The sequence below is a fragment of the Nymphalis io genome, chromosome 4, assembly GCF_905147045.1.
Source record: "Nymphalis io chromosome 4, ilAglIoxx1.1, whole genome shotgun sequence".
In the NCBI taxonomy this organism is placed as follows: Eukaryota; Metazoa; Arthropoda; class Insecta; order Lepidoptera; family Nymphalidae; genus Nymphalis; species Nymphalis io.
In genome coordinates, this window is record NC_065891.1 from 11425802 (window position 1) to 11448249 (window position 22448).

The window sequence follows — 22448 nt, forward strand, 5'->3', positions numbered from 1 at the left end:
AGAACAATTGGATTCGAGTGAAAAATAAATATAGGATAATATCAGTACATTTATTTAAAATTATTTAACAACGAAATAAAAAAAATATAAATTATAATATTTTTATAATTTATATTTGTTTAATTTCGTTGTTTCGTCAATATAAAGCTACCACTGGTAGCGATTCCAAATTTGGAATACAATTATTTTCTCAACAATTCATTATGATATTTTAGTCACAACAAAATTAAAAATATATATTATATACCTATTCTTAATTCAATATTAATCTACGAATATAATTATTAAAAATATATAATTTAATTATTTACGCTACAATTTTGTAGCAGGTTTATATTTTGTTCTTTAAAAAGAATCCATTATAAGCCTTGCTTACATTTCATTATTTAACATCACTTTGTTTCCATCTAATTTTATCGTCTAAGTGCGTAGACAAAAAGCACTTGGAGAAAAGGCATTGGTAAAACAAATATTATGTTTGGGCGTGCCTAAAACATATCGAGGCCTTCAATTTTATATGTTGACATACAAACTCGTGGGTAAAGCATTAGATACGCCAATGTAGCCGTAAGCATGACGTAATACAGTGTAAAATCACAAATTAATATTTACTCAGATTATAAGGAATTAAATAGAATTTAATATTATAATATAATATTATTATTAATAAAAAATAATTGCTTGTAATATAAAGTGACAAATATCTCTTTTCTGTTCTATTTTTTGGCTGATTTACCCATTACTAGAGTTTAACTGCCATCATAATATTAGATATAAATAAATATAAAAAATGTAGTTTTTGTCTAGGTTTGAATTGGAATCCTTGGTTGAGATTCACGCGTTCTAACTACTTCGGGCTCTATTTATTGCAAGCTTATATTCAACTAACAATGTATGTTTGTTCGGGTGGAATCTTGCAACTCAATTTTGAAGGAGATATCTTTAACCAATTGAGCTGAAATTTTATATAGACGTTTAGTTTGGATGACAATGTATGGTTAGCTGTGTGCTGTCATTCTAAATCTAACACGGTGGAACACCCAAGATGGCGGACTAAAATTTTTATGCTTTCCTACAATATGGGTATCAAATGAAAGGACTTGCTCAGAATACGAATGCAAGTTAAACTGCATTGCTCCAATCCGTCTGATATTTTTGTGTATTGGGATTTTTGGATCAAGGACCGATTATAATATTGATGTCGAACAATTATTCGAGTCTGTAGCATCGTTTGGTTCACTTTGACTTGATTAATTTGGCGAGATAGACGTTAACAGTAATGATAAACATGACAATGAATAGACTAAGAAGACTGTCCAGCGATAACTAAAAATTAAAAAAATAATTAAAATAATAAACAAGCTTTTATTTAAATGCTCTAAAAAGTATAAAATAAACTTTTCCTTTAAAACTTTTTCTATCAACTTACAAAGTTTACAATTTATATGATATAAAAGCTAGTAGCGAAATTTACCTGTGTAGATAAAAACAAGTAAATTAAAAAAAAAATGATTATTTAAAAAAAAAAAACAAACTAATAGATAGATTGAAGTACTCGTATTTAACGAGTACTTACGACGGGCTGATAGGCGACTGGATTATAAGTCGTCACCACAGCCTAGACATTGGTACCATTTATTGTTTTGCGGTAGAATTTGTGATGAGTGTGTAGTACCTACCCAGACGAACTTGCACAAAGTACTACCACCAAGTAAAGAAAAAGAATATACAAATCTTTTAAGCAATAGGTTTACGTACATAGTTCAGACATTTAGGGATAGATTACGCAATGATTTGTTCAACAACATAACTATTATGCATTTTCGGTTAATGAAATATTTACATGACAAATAAGTCACTTAATAATAAAAAAAGCCGAGATGGCCTAGTGGTTAGAACGCGTGAATCTTAACTGACGATCGTGGGTTCAAACCCGGGCAAGCACCACTGAATTTTCATGTGCTTAATTTGTCATCATAATTCATCTCGTGCTTGACGGTGAAGGAAAACATCGTGAGGAAACCTACATGTGTCTAATTTCATTGAAATTATGCCACATGTGTATTCTACCAACCCGCATTGGAGCAGCGTGGTGGAATAAGCTCCAAACCTTTTCCTCAAAAGGGAAAGGAGGCCTTAGCCCAGCAGTGGGACATTAACAGGCTGTTACTGTAAATAAGTCACTTGATTTCATTAATTGTTCCCAGAAATTATGACTAACTGCTAAATTTCAGATTATTCCTACCGCCATACTTGTCTGCCGAATCACATGAGTCCTGAGTCATGACATGTCATGTCTACTCGAGAGTATGACACGTGAAGTGCCGTCCACTCACTACTGATTAGTTTTACGCTCTAACACACACACAAATAAAAAATCTTGAAGTGTCTGGTTGTGATTTTAAACGAACTGCCCTTGTCAAATTATTATGGATATGCATATAACATGACTAGCTAAAAAACCAAAACAACTATTATTTTTAATTTTTTTTTCATGTTATACTGCTCTTAGACATTGGAGATAAGAAATATTAACAATTCCTTACATTTTAAATGCGCCAATAACCTCGGGAACGAAGGTTTTATGTCCCTTGTGCCTTTAGTTACACTGGCTCACTTATCCATCAAACCAGAACGCAACAATATTAATTATTGCTCTTTAGCGGTGGAATAGCTGATAGTACCTACCCAGACGGACTTGCACAAAGCCCTACTTAATATTTTTTTGTTTGTTCGACCCGGAGTACAAACTATGGACCTTGGGTCCTGCGATCTTATAAGGTAGCCAATATTTTATTATTATTATTACGCAGAAGAAATCTTCGAAATATACTAAATTCCCTTAAAGTAATGCTTCCTTACTGATATAGTGAGCCATAGGTTTGCCCGCGTGATACTCTACTAATTAGATAGAAATGTCAGAAGTGACAATTATGACACCACCAGCTTCAGTCTGTAGTCATAGACTGCAAGCTTCTCGAGAAGTGTTCGCCAAAACTAAAGTATTAACTAAATACTAGACCAACAAGTAAGTTAGGAAAAGAAGGTAGGTAGTTAAAATAAGTTTGATATAGTTATATGAAAGAGATTGAAGTTCATTATACACAATTACGAGTATATTAATTAACTTATTAATGAAATGGCCAACATATCCTTACTATATTGAATCTAGTTACACTTAAATGAAAAACTAAGTATATACTATAAAAAAAATAATGTTAAAAAAAATAGTTAATTAATCTATTCTGGAAGATTCAAAAGAAATAAAGGCAGAGAAAAAATAAATTACTGTATTCTAGCTGTAGCTTATTCCTCTATTTCAAACGACTGTTGACATTTTCATAGAACTGTAGTGGAATTCATATTGTATTGTTGTTAAGCTCATTATTTTTTACAGAACCCAGCCCTCGCAATTATTCGAGTTCAGATATTCGTATAAAAGAGTACTTTTATTGCTTAAGAATTTTCTTTATTCAAGAGGAACTATTAGTAGTACCATTTTCGTCTTTAAGGTTTCATATAAATTTAAATTTTAAATATTCATCCGAATAAATAAAAATCAAACAGAATTTTTTAAATCTCAGACCAAAAAATATTTAAAAATTATAGTCATATTATGATTTAAATTACGAGACACAAGGAAACACTGAAAATTATTATTTTTTCGCTCGCTTTGTGTTATATTTTATCGGATTAATGTGAAACTTGGCGAAACTATGGATATTTAAAAAGACTGATCGTTTTGAACTTTTTTGGGAACCATGATAGTAAAATCAAGGTCTTATTTGAAGCCAAAGAGTTTCACTTCCTTCCGTTATGTGTATGAAGTTACAAGCGTGTAAATTATTCTAGCGTTTGTAACAAGTAATCTAACTGAATTCATTTATTCCTGACGCAATGGATTGAAATGTTTGTACTATCACGATTATACTATCATACAAACGAAAAATTGGTTTTTACAATACATTTTTTTAAGTTATGTTTTATAATTTTAAGTAAATGTATTAAGTCGATGTTGATTAAAATGTATTAAAGTTATATTTTATGTAATTTTTGATATTTAATTTTCTATATAGTTCTTAATGTATATTGATTATTGTTAAATACTAATTTGCGGTTTTCTTAAATATAAGATCTAACACATTATCGTGATTATCATTATCGGGTATCAGAATAGCACGAACCTTTCTTCCTTTTTTATGTTTCAATTTATATTTTCATCAACAGTACATTTATTTCTGATAATTTAGTACAAATTATAATTTAATGCAAGAATGAAACTATTGTCTGTTTGTCAACACTGAAAGAAACGCTTAATATGATAAACATTTCATGTCGAATATATAACGATTATAGTATTTTGCGAACAATTTGAAGAACATCATTAAAAATAACTATTCTTGTTTTTAGTGTCGTCAGCACAAAGGGAACTTGGCAAGGGGTCGCCGACGAACACGTCAGCGACTTCACCACCAGCTGCAGATAACGTGATTAGATCGGGGGTCGTGGTAGATACGCCAAGACCGACCCCTCGCACAGGACCGTACTTCGACTTAGCGGCTTCAAAGAATGTCACCGCATTACTTGGCAAGACCGCTTACTTGAACTGTCGGGTGAAAAACTTGGGAAATAAAACTGTAAGTACTGTTTCTTTACCATGCCGCTAATAGGATTGCAGTTTGCGTTCTAAGGAAGTTCACGATTCAAAGAATAGTCCCGCGTAACTTAGATTTCATTTTAGATCTTCTGAGAGAGTCGGCATTGTATGTCAAGACTGTATTTGTAGTTGCTTGGAGATAAAATCTCTAACATCCTTTTTTGTTTGTATGTAAAGTTTATTCTTGCTTAATTTAAGTACTAACTTATTTTTAAAATGAACACTTATTTAAGTAAATTGGTAATTAAATAAACAGCGAAGTGTCTCGATAAGTTTTTTTAAAATTTAACAATACTGCTGACCCTAATATTTTTACGATGACGTCTTGTAAACTATAAAAAATAAATTATATTCATAACTATATTTAAAGCCTAATTAATGATGTTACGAAAATTTCTATAATAAGCATATGTTAAGTGTTAAATTGTAATTTCGTGTCTCTTATATATCGGTTAAGAAATGTTATATGTTGTTAAATTCGTTACATTTTTCAAATACTAGTGACTGGTTTATAAAATAGCAGAAAAAATAATTTCACGTTCAAATTAAAGTCCATCTCAAAACTTTGAAAAACATTCTTAAAATAAAGTCAACGATATTCAAAATCTGTGGTAGTTATATTCTTACGAATTTTAAAATGAAGGATTTTAGAAACATTAAAAAAAGTCATACTTATTACAATTTAAATAATAAAAAATTGTAAGTAAAGTTACAACACTCCAAAGATCTAAACTACATAAGCTTAACATAAAATTTACTTAATCTTGTAGTCAACTGCAAAACCAATCTTGGTTGCCCGGAACTTACAGGAACTTGTTAAAATTGCTATGAAAACATTCCGACTTATGAATCAAGTTAAAAATACGTATCGCATACCATTATTAAAATGGAAAAGCCAAGTGCACACGTTCACACTAACGAGTCCCTCTTATTCCGAAACCAACGTCCAATTTACATAGCGGCGTACCACAAAATCCTCGTTTAAAATGAAACGTAACAATAGCACAATGCAAGTTTAAAGTCCCTATTGTAGAAGCAATTTTATAAATAAAAGTCTCATTAGGGCATGATGCCGCTTCTTCCATATAAATAACAAGTCGGGCTAACGAGATAGCTGGCGTCCACACGCGAGTTTTAAAACCATTCACAATGATGGAAGCCCACCCTTATTATGTTATCATAATGATATTATTATACCATCTGAGACTTCGCGATTCAAGAATGAATGTGTAATATGAAGCGTAGTTCGCGAAATGAAGTGAGTTCTTAATGACGCAGAAATCTTCATTGGGAGAATAATTCTGAACTTAGATGGAATTTTTTTTTTACTATAGCTTAGTTAATTATAAATTCATTAAATAGTAATATGTGAGCAGTCCCATACAACATTATGTATATACATCAGTGTATATACATAATGTTTTGATAATAATTTATGACAGTTGAGTCAATTTGTTTACTACTTGATTCTCGTTATTGAAAGTTATCAAAAAACGTGGTGACGGCAAGTCTGATCTTATGTTTAAACGCGAATAATATATTTAAGCAATTGTATATATATTATAAGCAATATCAAATAAGACTTAAATTAAAGAATAAATAATATTTCAAATATATATATATATATATTTGAAATATGCAATTAACGGAGTAAAGAAAAAAAAATAACACTTGAAAATGACACAGACAAAGTCTGTCGAGATTAATTGCAAATAATAATAATAGTAGGAACAGGAGAAAATGATATCATTAGCAATACATTAAAATAAATGATTTTGTTATGAAATTTTGAAACTCACACCTCACTAATTACGCAACGCAAATAATTCTCTTAAAACATCATGAATGAATTAAAACCATTATTTACTTTAATTAGTATTAATTATCTAATAACATTACTATAATCTATTTATCATTGTTACGTTTCTATTGTTAAATCTTAATGTGTGTGATAATACGAGATGCGAGCAATACAATTTGATATGGTTATGTAATTGAAGAGATCAGGATGCAATGGGGCGTCTAGCAGTATCGTGCAATTGCACACTGCACGATTTGAAGCTTCATTTAATGTTCCGACAGGTTTCCCTAACGGTAGCATAAGTTCAGATTTTTATTCAATACCAAGCCAACACGTTCGAAGGGGCCGTAACCTACTTCGAAAGCTAATTTAATTAAGCAGCGACTGCTTCTAGGCCACCTGGTAAATGTTTGTGGTAATCATTTCGTGCACATTGTACACCTGAAGACTCACATATTAGAAGTTGAAATTATTAAAAACATACTTTTCAGCAAGATGACGATTTCAATTGTTATTATTTTTATGTTGTGTACAATAAAAATAATAAGCAAACAATCACTTAAGTGTCATTGTATTGTTTTAATGGTAGCTTGAAACTTCCTTAAACTATGATTTTTGTTCTTCAGTTAAATTTTTGTATTATCAACAAAACAAATTACTGCAAGAACCTGGTTCATAATTATAATATTTATTAGTTGCAACTAAGTAATTCTTAATTATTTTGACCAATACAAATACAAGCTCTCTGCACTAGAGCACCGTAGTGGTATAAGCTCGTAACTTTCCCATCAAAAGGAGGCCTTACCCAGTAGTGAGGTATTTCACAAGCTATTCCTTTTTGGTAATAAAATGTCACATTCAATATTTTAGATTTTCAATGATAGTTAAAGCCTTTAATCAACTGTTGAAATTAAAATAAATGCGTTCATTGTTATAAATAATCCATTGTTAATCTCGGACGCTTAAAAGCTTGTTTCGGACTTAAAACGGCATAAATATATTCAAATCAATGTAAATCTTGAAATTTTACGTCCTGAGCAAAATCTCTTAGAGTATTTCTTGAAAAGCGATAAAGTTCAAAATTAAATTCTGATTAATGCTCGTTTTGAATGAGTTCTTTGAAGATAAATTTCAAGTGTTTCAGCAAAAGTGAATTCAATTTTGTTTTTAAAATAAGGTGTGACAGATATTTTATGTAGCATACTTGCAAATAGGCAATCGATGGTACGCAATCACAACCGCCCATAGTGATTGACAAGAAACAGAAAGAAATATTAGCCATCACTTATATATAAAATATCGTGAACAAAACACTAAGAAAACTATATCCTTAACTGGAGCAACACGGAACCAGTTCCAAAAAGCTTTCTTCTTAAAAAGCCTTATTGCCTTTTAAGGAAAAATTAATTACAGGCTGTAAATTTATTTAACAATTACAGTAACATATATATTATTTTTATAAAAATGGTATTGCCGTAACTTCTATAAGATTGTCATGTTAATATTTTAAAAGAAAAACACAAAAGAAGTGTATAAGTCTCAAAGAAATAAAACAATTTCAAGTGTTTCATTCTAAATGTGAAATAAAGTAGAAAAGAAAATTGAAAATGTTCGCGATATAATCCTACCAAGTTATATTACTTCTTAGTAATATTTTATATAAATGTTTAAAACATATACCATATAACCAATATTTTTAATGTCTTATTATCTATCACAGCTGAACATGCAGGTGTCTTGGGTACGACATCGGGATATCCACCTGCTAACGGTAGGACGTTATACTTACACAAGCGATCAAAGGTTTCGAGCGATACATCTGCCACATTCGGAAGATTGGACTTTACAGGTACGTTAATTAAATGTTTTTATTTACCTTCTTACAGTTAGATGTGTGGGTTAAATCCTGTAGACTGGTAATATTAGACTGGTAATATTAGACTGGTAACACTCAACCCGTTGAACTGGAATTTTGCTATGCTATTGAAAATACATTTTACAATATTGTATTTTTTTTAAGTTTTTATTAACCAACAACAGGAAAAGTTATATTATATTTAAATTTGTCCTCATTTTTAAAGCATGTGATTTGGCCTAAAATATAACTTTGGTCAAGAGAAACCAACTTTAATCAGTACCATTTAACTTTTAACTAGTGAAATATAAGATTGTAGTTAACGATACTGTATACTTAGACATTTATAATTATTTGTAATTTTATGTTTATATTGTTATAATAATTAAACAAACTGGTTTCATAAAAATCTGATGCGCTTATTTATCTTAACCATTCCATTTGAAATTTTAAAACTACTTTTATATTTTCCGCAATACAAAAGCTTAACATATAAATAATGTTCTTTGTATGCTATAAAAATAAAATTCAGAATATAAACGGCTTTTCTTTCATGGAAGTTATTAACTGTTGAATATTATTGTTTATAACAATTATACGGATAAAAATATATAATTTCATTTTGTAAAATCATTTTAATGTGTAACAAATATACTGTTCTTACTGATGATTAAATTTAACAACACTCATTCTTTTGCCATTTTTTGATGACAAAAATGCTATATTCGTTAGCTTTAATCTTAGCAACCCCGCCAACTCTATGTGACCTAATTATTGAGGCTAAGTGGCTCTAAAATGAGACAGTGATACGTGAGTACGTCTGGTAAATTTTTGTCAATCAATAAGTAAGTGTTGGGCTCCTATTTATACATTGAATTAATATTTTCATGTGGTATTAGTTTACTAGGATCAAATAACACCAACAAGTCGTTTGATAGAAAAAAGGGTTTTAAAGCATTCCCAATGAGACGTCGGTAAAATTGTCCGCCGTAAAAATCTGCCAAATCCTTTTTTTGATGTATTTGACACGCCGCTCTGATCACAAATGACGAAATAAGGACAAACGAATGATGATGATGAATGACGATCATAAAATGCCTTTCCTCGTTATTTTTTTTATAACTTTAAAATAATAAAATTTTATTTTTACATTAACAGTTCCATAAAGTTAATGCAGTGAAGAAATGAAAAAGTCGATAAACCTTTATCACCACTTTACTTAACACATTAGTATTTTACGTGATCTGTAAGTGATACCAATAAACTGTAGCGAAGCGAATGCTTACGTTTAAATGTTTTTATAAACTATTACAGGCATTTATATTAAGGCCTAGCTATGGCTAGTTATGCCTTGCGGCCTTTTCCGTGTTTCGGGAGAACGGAGGGCAGGTGTTAGGTGTACAAAAGTAGCCTATGTCCTTTCTGGCTTTTCAAACTTGCTTCATACCAGATTTCATCAAAATCGGATTAGCCGTGAAAGCTTAACAGACAGAGAGAGTTGATTTCGCATTTATAATATTAGTATGATTAATACACAATATTAATGCACATACAAATACTACAATCCATAAAAAATGGATTGCTAAAGAAGTATCCTTACCTAAGAAAATTGGAAACTTTTGTATTGTCAACACGCGTATGTGACATAAGTTAATGTAACTAAATTAAGGTCTCAGCAAAAAATAATACAATATAATATAATTATTGCTGATTTCCTGAAGATTTGCATAATTTTCTAATGGTAATTGTCAATTATTTAAAAGGAAATGCAGTCACATAATTTATCCAGTGACACTGCATAAACTGTGTGATTTATTTGTCAATATAATCAATGTGCGTACGAAAGAGGTTTTACTCGAACATAAAGAAGATAAGATGTTTTTTATGATTCCATTTTTATTTGTTACAAACTGAAATTTAATCTTATATTAATTACACTAGATCAGAGTCATTTTTATACAAATTATTTTTTAATTTAATTTTATGCTTTAAGTTTTTTTTTCGTTTCAGATAAAATATCCGCAACACAGGGATTCCGGTATATACGAGTGTCAAATATCAACGACCCCACATATGAGTCATTTTATACACTTAAACGTCGTCGGTAAGTTAAATTTATTTTATGGTTACTCAGAACCGTCTCATGTGAGTCTAGATTCTTGTTTTATACGTTTATTTTTAATACAATAGACGAGAACACTTAGTGCATAATATAGTATATACTATACTGGTGGTAGGGCTTTGTGCAAGCTCGTCTGGGTAGGTACCACCCACTCATCAGATATTCTACCGCAAAACAGCAATACTTGATATTGTTGTGTTCCGGTTTGAAGGGTGAGTGAGCCAGTGTAATTACAGGCACAAGGGACATAAAATCTTAGTTCCCAAGGTTGGTGGCGCATTGGATATGTAAGCGATGGTTGACATTTCTTACAATGCTAATGTCTAAGAGCGTTGGTGACCACTTACCATCAGGTGGCCCATATGCTCGTCCGCCTTCCTATTCTATAAAAAAAAAAAAAAAAGTAGAGCTACTAGCAAATCGCATAGAATATGTATAGCTATAGGTTTTCTTATGTCTCATTCTTCATTTGGTTTAGGCTATTCTTTAAATTTACTCATAAATTACTTTAGTCGTAAAAAGTAGTCCATATATTTTTTGAATAAATTATATTAAAAGTTATACAATTCTAAATATAAACGACGTTTTAATTTTCAAGATAACTTGCAAGTCCAATTATGAAGCTTCATTTTAGGTCAACACCGCTTGAGGCAATTAAATTTACAAACGTCGAAAAAATTACGGCTTAAATTTTCAAGGTATTTTATGAAGACTTATGACTATTAAAACCAAAACTATTTTTTGTTAAATCAATAAAATACAGTAGATTTTGCATAAGCTAATGACTAAAAACATGACAAGAAAAGGCAAAAAGCTGCTGGATTTCTTGTAATATATTTTTTGAATCTGCATCGTAAGTATGATAGTGGAACGTAAATTATGACCTAGCGTTAAAGATTTATTCGTGGTGGAATTTTAAAATTGCTGCGTTTTGCAAAATGTAAATTTTAATTGGACAGTCATTTTCGTTATGCAACTTTTTCTGTAAAATTTATCTCAATCACATTATTAAATGTGGGACGATCTATTGGAAATTGGAGTAATGCTAAATAAATATGCAGAAGGGATATATTATTATTTAATAAAATGACAATAAAAATGTCGGGACAAGAAATTTTCTATTGAAAATTTAAATAATTCCTTTTTTGCATTTATAATATATTATCCGATAAATATTACTGAGGATCATGTAAATATTTTAGTCTGCAAATTACGGAATACATTTTAAATTAAACTTGACAGCAAAACCTAAAAGTAAATAAATGTATAAAAGTTAGTTGATTTTGGAAAAAAAATCGTTTAAACTCAGCAGTGATACTAAAAAATATTTGTCATTAAAATTTGAATCCCATCGTGCCCAAAGAAGCTTAAAACTTAGGAAATATTTAATTATACTTACCTAGCCTGTTAGGGACTGTCAAACGGCAATATATACTTACATACACTTATATATATATACTTATATTTGCTTTGCTTTGAAGGGTAAGTCAATCTAACAACAGGAAAAGGAACATAACATCTCAGCTAAAAGTTTGTTGGCATCATGGGATGGTTAATATTTCTTATTGGACCAAAGTCTATGGGCACTTACCATCAAGTTTGCCAGTTTGCCTGCCTATTTTAAATAAAAAAAAATTACAAGATATGGATAAAGTTTTTCTATTTAAGGTCGTAGTATTAAGAAATAAGAAACATCATAATAACAGTAAATATCATATGAAAATAAATTCGCACTGGCGTTAATTGTATAAAATAATGATTTAGGCATAACAATCGAATAATATAAAGGTTCATAAAAAATTACGATAGAAATAAAATACCTACGTAATTAACTGTTTCACAACTTCTCACAGAAGAAAACTGAAATATTATAAACCAACATTCAAAGCTGAATTTCGTTAAAAAGTTATTCTAAAGTAAGCCCCGTCACGAGCCTCCTCGAGTTAGTGGGTACTAAAATGTTTACGTTTCAACAAGTTTAATTATGTGCGGCATATTAAAGACACGCACGCTTCAAAGAAAAACATCGTTTCCTAAATTTCTTTTTTACTGACACGCTTTAAGATCAAATATAATTTAATACTCTGTTGACGGATTTGTTGAATTGATTTTTATAATTAAACGATTGGTTTTACAAAATTTTGTTTTAGTTAATTATTGAAATATTTCGAAATGAATAACTACACCTTTTCCCCATCATGGTACTACTAGAAGGTCAAGTAATACCGCACTGCTGTTCGAAGGCTGCTTCTCCCAGTTTTATAGGACATATCCTCACTAGATTAATGAGTATAGTATTTTGTAAGCCTATTAAAATAAAACCAGAGTCCGTTTTGCAGACAGGCAAACTTTGTGCATTTGTTGTTAATACTTGCATGATGGTTTTTGGGTTTCAGTAACATTATTGTACAAAGATGACGTGCGAGACCTATCGGATATTTATGTGCAAAAAATATAAAAGAGCATGCATGCAGGGCATTAGCTAGTTAATAAATAATATTGTTCATTTTCAAACAATGGATGCCATAATGAACGCGTAGTTATTTAATACACACATAGATACAGACACGTACACATATATAAAAGACAAGCGAACTGATTTCTACAGTAAATATATATATATATTGTTCTTGCACTCATTATGAATCTCAGAAACTTATATTCACTGAGACGATTAATTGAAATATTCGTGATTGTGTTTCTACGTCAAGGTAATTAGAGGGTCATTGAGTAAGCCAGTGTAATTACAGCCACAAGAGACATAACAATTAATGTCTTACGGGTATCGCATTCGGAATTCATGGCAAATCTAACATTGCAGTTCAGGGGAACAAACACTTAACGTCTGTATCAGATAGCCCATCTCAAGGTGGTATTTGCTTTTATATTTAATTACCTTAGATATAAAATCCTATATAGATATCTTTATGTAAAAAATTTAGTGTGCGTGTGTTCAAAATTCATCTTCACCTAATATGGCTTGGCCAGTTTTATGAAAATCAGTTTTATTGTACTTATTGAATGAACTTGACGGTTCTTAGCTATAGTTTAACTCAGTAGGTAGTGCTGTTGCTATTAACTAGTATTATGTTTTTAATTTTTTGAATCGATGAACGAATCATTTCATTGATTAATTATTTAAAAAAAAAATGTAATTCTTAATAATCAATAATTTCAGCATACAATACCTTATACAACCTCATTATTACCTCAATTTATAAATGAATATCCTGGGGTAATAGAAATAGTGATCTATTTCTTCTTGTGTGAAGCTAGAACAGAAAGCTATAAATGTTATTAAAATGAAAATGTTTACGTAAAATCTATTTATTTGCATTTTTATCCCATAAAAATGCTACATTAAAAGCTAGTTTATAAGCTTAATTTTGAATTAGGAATTAAAAACGTCACAAATTTAAAACTTCAACGCTATTCAAATTTGTATATTAATATCTTGATGTAAAACATTGCTGACATTAACGATGTTTATAGCTAGGCGTTTATTATTAAGTAATAAAAGTCCGCAGAGGCGACCGCCCGAGAGTATTGTAAAAAACGTCTCCGTTGAAATTAATTTCTTACAACGGCACAGCTTTTTATATTTTCATTATCTTGCGGAATCTAGAAGATACTGGATAGTGTAGAATTATTAGCTGGGGAGCTGTTATGCAGTTTGTATATATATTCAAAGTTCAACGATGTTTATTCTGCATATTATTAAAGTGGATACTAAGACCAATTTGTTTTCTTTCCTCTCCCTATGTTTCGTAAAAGTGTGTGTGTAATAATTTATATACAAAGAAACACTATAAGTGAAAACATACGAAGCGATAAAAATAATTTATATTAATATATAAATAATAATAATAAGATTGTTAAATGAAAATATTTTATAAATTATATAGCATGCAGATTTCTGAGCCGTCTTAAAATTTCAGAACCAACAACGGAAATAATAGGCGGTCCAGACCTGTATATTGATCGGGGCAGCACTATCAACTTAACATGCGTGGTGCTCTACTCTCCCGAGCCGCCCGCCTACATATTCTGGAACCATAACGATGCGGTAATTAATAATTTAATTTGTATTTAATTTCGCTATTACGTTCTATTTGTTAATGTGTGTGTAAGTTTATTTAGGCAAATCGAAATTTGAAATGTTTTTCTTCTCTCACACTTCATTTGAAACTGAACTTTTCATTATACATTTGTTTAAATAGATAATATCACTTAAACTATTAATTAAAGGGTAAGGAGAAATAAGGAATTTCATCCATTACGTAACGTTCCAAATATGAATTCTTTTAAATTATTCCATTTTCTTAAAAAATATTTATCGCCAGAAATTATAAAGTTTGTTTGGAAAGATATGGTATGATATGATAAATAAATTAGACATTGAACTGCTTTGTAACTCTATATGTCTATTCGCTATGTATGAGTAAGTGACAGGCTATAAAGAGTAGAAATAAAAATTTATATATAACTATGTTAATATGGGATAAACATAATGGCTGAAGGCCGATGGCGAGAGGCCTGTGAGCCCACAATGAATATACTTGGACGCGAAATACCAACACGCGAGAGGTGGTGAGGCGAAGAGAGGGAGAAAGAGACTCTCGAAAAAAACTCTTCGGCAGTGTTCGGGATATTTCGTGGAAATAACACAGAATTAGTACTTTTAATTAGTTGTGTTTAAAATAAGAAATATAAGATGATAACGTTATTCTCTTTATATGCTTACCATAATCTAGATACAATTACTTATGCTTTAATACGAAAAATCAATGATCGCAATATTTTCGAAATACATAAATTGTATATTTTTTCAAAGGATACCACAAACGTAAGACAGACATACCCAATAAATACCTACACGGTTTTTGTTGAGTATGTCTTTGTTAATCATATAATAATATAATATATATCATAAAAATAATTTCAATGGCGTATTTTCATTTGTAAGAATAAGTTTAGATAAAAAATAATATGATCATTCGAAAGATCATTAATCATTCATATGTATATCCCATCAAAGGAACATTTTTTTATTATTAAACTTTTAAATATTCAGAGAAGTCAAATGTAATTTTAAGTATGAGAAATGTTTTTTTTTGTTTTCCCCGTTCGTTTAAAGTGAGCATAAAACCCTTTACACCAAAGGTACAATTATAATAAATCATAATAATTATATATGTACCAGGAAGATTTTATCGTTTGTCTGGTGGCTAATTTATAAAACAGATGATCCCGAGACCCTGGGTCAGGCCGATAAGATTTTATTGATTTTTCTATGAAGTCTGAAAGTCGGCATTGTTTATACTGCCTCACAACGACACTTGTTAAGCCGTTAGACCTGCGCTTGAACTATTATCGGTCAGCTTCACCCTCCCATATAATTATCAATGAAGGTATAAGAGCAAGCTGATCTCCTGGCTAAACTCTTTGCCGACAATTCCGTCATCGATGATTGTAGTGTACTGCCACCTACAATACCTGCATGTGGCCATACGATGCCTGACATTAAAATCAGGCAACGTGATGTGCGTGCGGAGCTGCAATCACTTGATGTACGGAAAGCTAGCGCTGTAGAAGTGCGCAGCGGAGCTGTCTCCTGTGTTAACGCGCCTGTTCCAACTTTCTCTCTCTTCGGGAAGTGTGCCGGAGGCTTGGAGAAGAGCTAATGTGCAAGCGGTTCCCAAAAAAGGGGATCGGTCTGACCCGGCAAATTATCGGCCAATAGCTATCACCTCAGTACTTTGTAAGGTGATGGAACGGATTTTAAACAACCAACTGATCCATTACCTAAAAGATCACTGTCTAATTAATGATCGTCAGTACGGGTTTCGACCAAAAAGGTCCACAGGTGATCTTCTAGCGTACGTAACACACCTCTGGGGTGAAGCTATCGACAAGCATGGAGAATCGTTGGCTGTCAGCCTCGATATCTCCAAGGCTTTCGACAGGGTCTGGCACAGAAGTCTTCTCTCCAAGCTACCGGCATATGGTCTGCCTGCTCAGCTATGCACCTGGATTGCCAGCTTCCTACACAAGCGTAGCCTTCGTGTTTTAGTAGATGGTTGCGCTTCACAATTCTATGTAGTGAATGCTGGGGTCCCCCAGGGATCTGTGCTATCTCCCACACTCTTTCTTTTGCATATCAATGATATGCTCTCCCTTGGGAACATACATTGCTATGCAGATGATAGTACAGTGCATGGTGGATACCACGGACGCGCAGTGGCTGGGCGGGCGGAAACTGAGGAGAGGCGGGAGAATCAACATTTTCCCCTCTTCCCTCCCTCTGTGGTACTCCGCTGGTGATGCAAAGCAAAATCGCCATGCTGGGGATTGACGTTCGCTGCGACCTTAGTCCAAGGGATTACATCGAGGCTGTTATAAAAACAGCTTCACGGAAACTCGGAGTTCTGAACAAGGTGCGGCGCTTTTTCACACCACAACAACTGTGCCTGCTGTACAAAACACAGGTACGGTCTTGCGTGGAATATTGCTCGCACCTTTGGGATGGCTCCGCTAAGTACCTACTTGAGGCCTTGGACCGGTTGCAGCGACGTGCCGTACGCATTATTGGTAACGTAAAGGTCACAAAGACCCTTGAACCTTTACAATTGCGTCGTGAGATAGCAGCACTGAGCGCTTTCTATCGACTGTATCACGGCGAGTGCTCTGAGGAATTATTCTCTCTAATTCCTGCTTCCCCCTTCCTTCTTAAGTCCACGCGAGCTGGTTCTCGATGTCACCGCCTTACTGTGACATCAATTCCATCGCGAACAAAGAAATTTGGCAACTCCTTTCTTTGTCGCACTTCCAAAAAATGGAATTCCTTACCAGCTCACGTGTTCCCCTCCTCTTACAACCCGGGTTCCTTCAAACGAGGCGTGAAGAGGCATCTTGCGGGCCGGCAAGGCGATGGTCGCTAGTGCAGAACGTTTTTCCCGTCTGTACTGGCCGTCGTCGCGTTTGGACTCTACTACCACTTACCATCAGGTGGAGTAGTCATTTGCCCTCCCGGCGAATATAAAAAAAAAAAAAAAAGGTATTGAGAGCTTGTGTTTGTGCACACACTTGTGCACAGTAATATGATGCCATGTTTCATAAGGAGTAATTCTCTTTTATTTTTACGCAGATAATAAGCTATGATTCGCCGAGAGGTGGTGTCTCTGTTGTGACAGAGAAAGGTGAAACAACTACCTCATTCCTGCTTATCCAGCAAGCGAGACCCTCGGACTCTGGGAACTATCAGTGTAATCCAAGCAACGCTCAATCCAAAAGCGTCGTGGTACACGTACTAAATGGTGAGTGCCGTTTTACTTATTATTCAAACAAGCAAGGCCTTTTAACTTGGAAATTTTACATTTATTAAAACCGATTCTAATATCTTCCATGTATAACAAATTTGATGTGTGTATGTAGTTGTATATGATGTTTATAGAAGTTTTCAAAATACCAAAATAAGTTTACGATGAGCACATTTTAACATTTCATTTTTTGTACACATTAAAGCTTTTTATAAATAATCGTTTTTACTGTCCCATTAATTAAATTATTTTTTATTATTATCATTTACTAAATATTATATTGCATTAAGATGACAGCTTAATAAATGCAAGTAAATTTAAGCAACATTATTTTACGGCGAGTAACAGAGTTAGCATTATCGTCCGTCTCTCTCTCTTTCGCATTGTACTCAGCAGAATTCAATAATATAATTCACGATGCTAATAATTTATAAAAAATATTATAATATCTAAAACTCATGACAATGCTATCTATTAGGCGAACCCAATTTCCTTGATAAATGACATCCGTAAGATAGAGGAGAAGAAAAATTCTTAAATCCCAGGACGGAATAAAAACCTACCTACTGTTACCATTTAAACAACGACAACCATGAATCAAAGAAATGAATTGTGAATTCAAATAGCAAGCTGATTGATTTTATAACTGCGCTAAAATTAGCTTATTCTTTGCAATATTTTATTGAAATGTAAAGATTAAATCTGCTTTGTACGGATTAATATAATACTCTGAACATTTTATCATGATACTTCTAACTTACTTTTATTAAAAGGATCTTTCTTGAGAGTTGTCGACATTTATTTTTATTACTCATATTTAATTTAAGCTACCGAAGTTCCATACGAAGAATATGTTAAATTCAGAGATAGACATACATACAATTAATTATTTAAAATTTAATTAGTTAAATAAATAAATTTAAAATAGTTTTTGAATTTATTTTTAATTATATTAAAAAAAAAGTGTTTTTTTTTTTATATACAAATATCATTTTCCACGACTCATTTACATTTTATTTAATCTTATTATAGTTTAATTTTAGATTTTTTTAGGAGTCACAAAAAGGTTTTATTACAATTTTGGAGTAGAGTAACTAATTATAAATATTGTAGAAATGAAAACTTTTATTAATCATCATACATACATTTAAACGCCAATAGCGCATTTGTTTACGGGCTGCCTAGCGATGTAAAGGTTGCAAGTTCAATCCTGACCCTTTGGGCTACTGTCGCCCCCACTCACACACAAGCTGTACGCTTAAAAAACGGACATTCTTTTATATTATGTAGTAACATATCCCTATGCTATTAGTACAAATTATTCTCATAATGCAATACACAGTATAATTGGTACAGGTTATATATCTCTGTGACGATTGAGAAAGAAACAGTATAATTTATTAATTCGATGTTCAATCGGCAATGCTATTGTTGAGAACAGTTTTAATTTTTGCCAAAGAAGCAAATTCGATTTTCCCTTTGTCAGGTGAGTACCCAGCAGCGATGCAGCGAGGGGGTCAAGCATTTGCACCGACTTCAACGCATTGCATCGTATTGGCTACGAGTATTTTCTTAGCATTATCTTGACACATGCAAACATACGTATCCGTGTAAATAGAATTCCGATCTATTACGCTGTTTATAATGATGCTTGTGATAAATAAACGATTACCATGATTTTGTATTAAAATATCTTTAACGTTTTAAAATTTTGGAAATATGACCACGCAAATTGGTTGTAAAAAAACCAAAGGTTTAATTCTATAGACAAGTAGAGCTATTCTGTAAGAATTAATTCGAAACTCAACGCAGAATACGAATGTCAAATGTCAAAAAGTTATAAGCGACTTTCGCTACAAATATTACAACATTTAAATTAAAGGATACACCCATCATTATTATGATGGGTGTATCCTTCCTAGCGTATCACGATATTTCAAGAATGAAGTTCTTACAGAACAGTGAAGGCATTAGTTATAATAAAGTCAATGGTATCCTTATAGTTGTATCTTGTGGTAATTTTGCGTGATCATTTTAAAATAAATATCAATATAAGCAGCAGAATAGTTGTGCTATTTTATAGTGTGGGTTGTGTTATATACTATATACAATTTAATTAATCTCTGGGCAAGTAGAGATGCTTGTTTCTTATAGAGCTGTATATATGTATTTTAAGATTAACGTATTTATTTTAAATATATAAAGTATGAGACAGCTATGTTTTGTTCTAATGTTTATATGTCTCTGCTTACGATTCGAGTGTAGATAGGTTGTTTAAGTAATTAAAATTATTGCTTTAATCAGGATATTATTTTCAAAATATTCTTATTTTTATTAAAATTGTGAAATGTGAACTCTAACCGATTAAAGATGAGATACAAAAGATTTAAACAGGAATGATAAAAACAGCTGACAATACTATATTAAAACAAATGTTTAGGACATACAAGAACTGTATATATAATGAGTAAAGATATACGAATCATTCTATCTAGCTTTACTCTGAATTAAGAAATGTAAAATTGTAAGTATCTAATGTTTTAGCTGTTATTCTGTGGATTAAAATAATGTTGTAAATATTATATATAAAAAAAGACTTTATACAGGTCCAAATATATAATTAAGCTAACTTATATTTTAATTTATCTTGAGCTGAATTTTGTAGTGTTTGTATATTTATAAAAACTAAATACAGTAGATTTTATAAAACTACAAACTTAAAATCGAAAATTAAGTTATTCTAATTTTGAATATAAAAATATTTTTTTATATCAACTCTGCATGGAAAAGTTAAAGATTTAATTAACTAACATATTCATCTTTTGAACTAGTTTATCGATTTTCGTGTATAAAGTATTTCTTTTATTTGGCAGCCAGTTTTACTCCTGACCAATATTTTGAATTTAGAACTTTCTATTGATTAGAACTATATTTTTATTCGAAATATTGACCTGTGTATAGTCTATGTAATTAAACATATTATTAGAAATTAACTAGGTTAATTTTTTAGTAATAATATAGGAAAAAATATAAATTTTACAGTCTAAATAAATGTTATATTTTGTTTAAAGCAATCTGCAAATTCATATATAATCGTGATTTTTCCTTTGGTGAGGTAAACAAGCGTTTTTACATTCTCCGATAACATATCGTTAACGAACTTAACATTAACCAGTTAGGATAATAGGAGATATCAAGATATTTCAAATTGGCTTAATACACAACATAAGGCTTCATGGTGTCGACAAAATAGCGGATGTAAAAAAAGTAAATTTATAATATATTTTACGTATCCAGTATCGTATCGATATCGTATCGGGTAGTGTGAAAACGATCTGAATTATATAATTATTTTCTTCTATCTGGACAAACTAATAAAAAACATATTCTTTATAAATAACTTCAGAGCACAAGTCCCCGTCCTGACACGTTTTAAAAATCCTCATTTCTAGTTTGAGGTTTCGAAGTGCTTTCAAGACAGATGCTGTCATTAAATTAATACTTAAATATTATATTTATTTAAATTCGAAATAATTATAATTGTATATAATCATTTACATGTTGTCCGATAGATTTTGATGAATCATCTTTGTGTATAAATTCCGAAGGTAATATTTCATTGAAATATACCTTCTCAGTAGGTTATGTGAGAGATCTCGATAACTAAACAAGTTATTACGTGAAAAGTTTATTATTGTATACAACTAACAATAGTATGAATATTCGTTGTATGTATTATGATACTTGATTGTGCAATGTGCATGAAATAAATTACATCTATAATAAACATTATAAAGAAATAAAAAAGTTAAAAAAAAATCGTGTTTTTTTACGGCTTGAGTTGAAACGTTCATCAAAACTTTTGAAATTACACTCCGTCTATGAATCATAACAAGGTTCATTAGAATTTTGTAAACAAATTTTAATGTAGCTTGAAGTTGCAAAGAACTCGCTGTTATTAAATGGTCTACGCTTGTATGGTCACAGTCACAGTATTTTATCTTAAAAATACTATGTATAAAAGTTCTCTCGATCTTATAAATATACGGCAAAAATAAAATGTTATTAAATTTAAATAAATGTGTACATATTCATATTATATTTTGTTCATCTTGTTAATCTATTAAAACGTTATTGAATTATTCATGGTATGTTCTAAATTTACTTTGAAAATTTGTATGAGAATATATAATATTAGCTTAATACTTTAGGAGAAGATGGCCCAGTCGCTGGAACTTGAATCTTAACTGAGAATTGTGGAATTAAGCTCAATCAAGCACCACCAAGTTTTTATATACTTCACTTTAGTATATATTATAATCATCGTGAAGAAACCTAGATGTGTCTATCAACCATCATTATAGTGGAATTCGAAATCTAATCTTATTTCCAAGAGATGGGGGGGCCTTTGTAGAGCCTCAGGACATTTACTGGCTTTTATTTTATTTAACTTAAAAAAACCTGCAAAGGTAATGGTACGTTAATATTATTTGAATGTATAAATTGTATATATATTAAATTATACATTTTTATATATAAATATTTTAATAACTTGAAAATATATTTTTAGTGAGTATAAGAATAATATATAATGTAGACGCAATAACCTTGCAAGATCATTCAAAGGACGTTCTTCTTAGAAAATTCTTATTTATTTTAGCAAAAACAAATACAAACATAGCTTTATTTTCAAG

General features: G+C 31.1%; 1 protein-coding gene across 3 annotated transcripts in view; it reads left to right on the plus strand.

The window, feature by feature from the left end:
- Positions 1-20461, plus strand: part of LOC126768152 (tyrosine-protein phosphatase Lar-like) — a 114910-nt gene extending 94449 nt beyond the window's left edge. Inside the window, exons 3-8 of one of the 3 annotated variants that reach the window (XM_050486093.1) lie at positions 4411-4637; positions 8179-8307; positions 10324-10417; positions 14374-14501; positions 17583-17751; positions 19214-20461. In XM_050486093.1, the coding sequence (XP_050342050.1) occupies positions 4411-4637; positions 8179-8307; positions 10324-10417; positions 14374-14501; positions 17583-17751; positions 19214-19341 (875 nt within the window). In that variant the 3' untranslated portion in view covers positions 19342-20461. The remainder of the gene's footprint in view (positions 1-4410; positions 4638-8178; positions 8308-10323; positions 10418-14373; positions 14502-17582; positions 17752-19213) is intronic. The other 2 variants (XM_050486094.1, XM_050486095.1) reach the window with 2 other exon arrangements.
- Positions 20462-22448: the final 1987 nt, after the last annotated feature.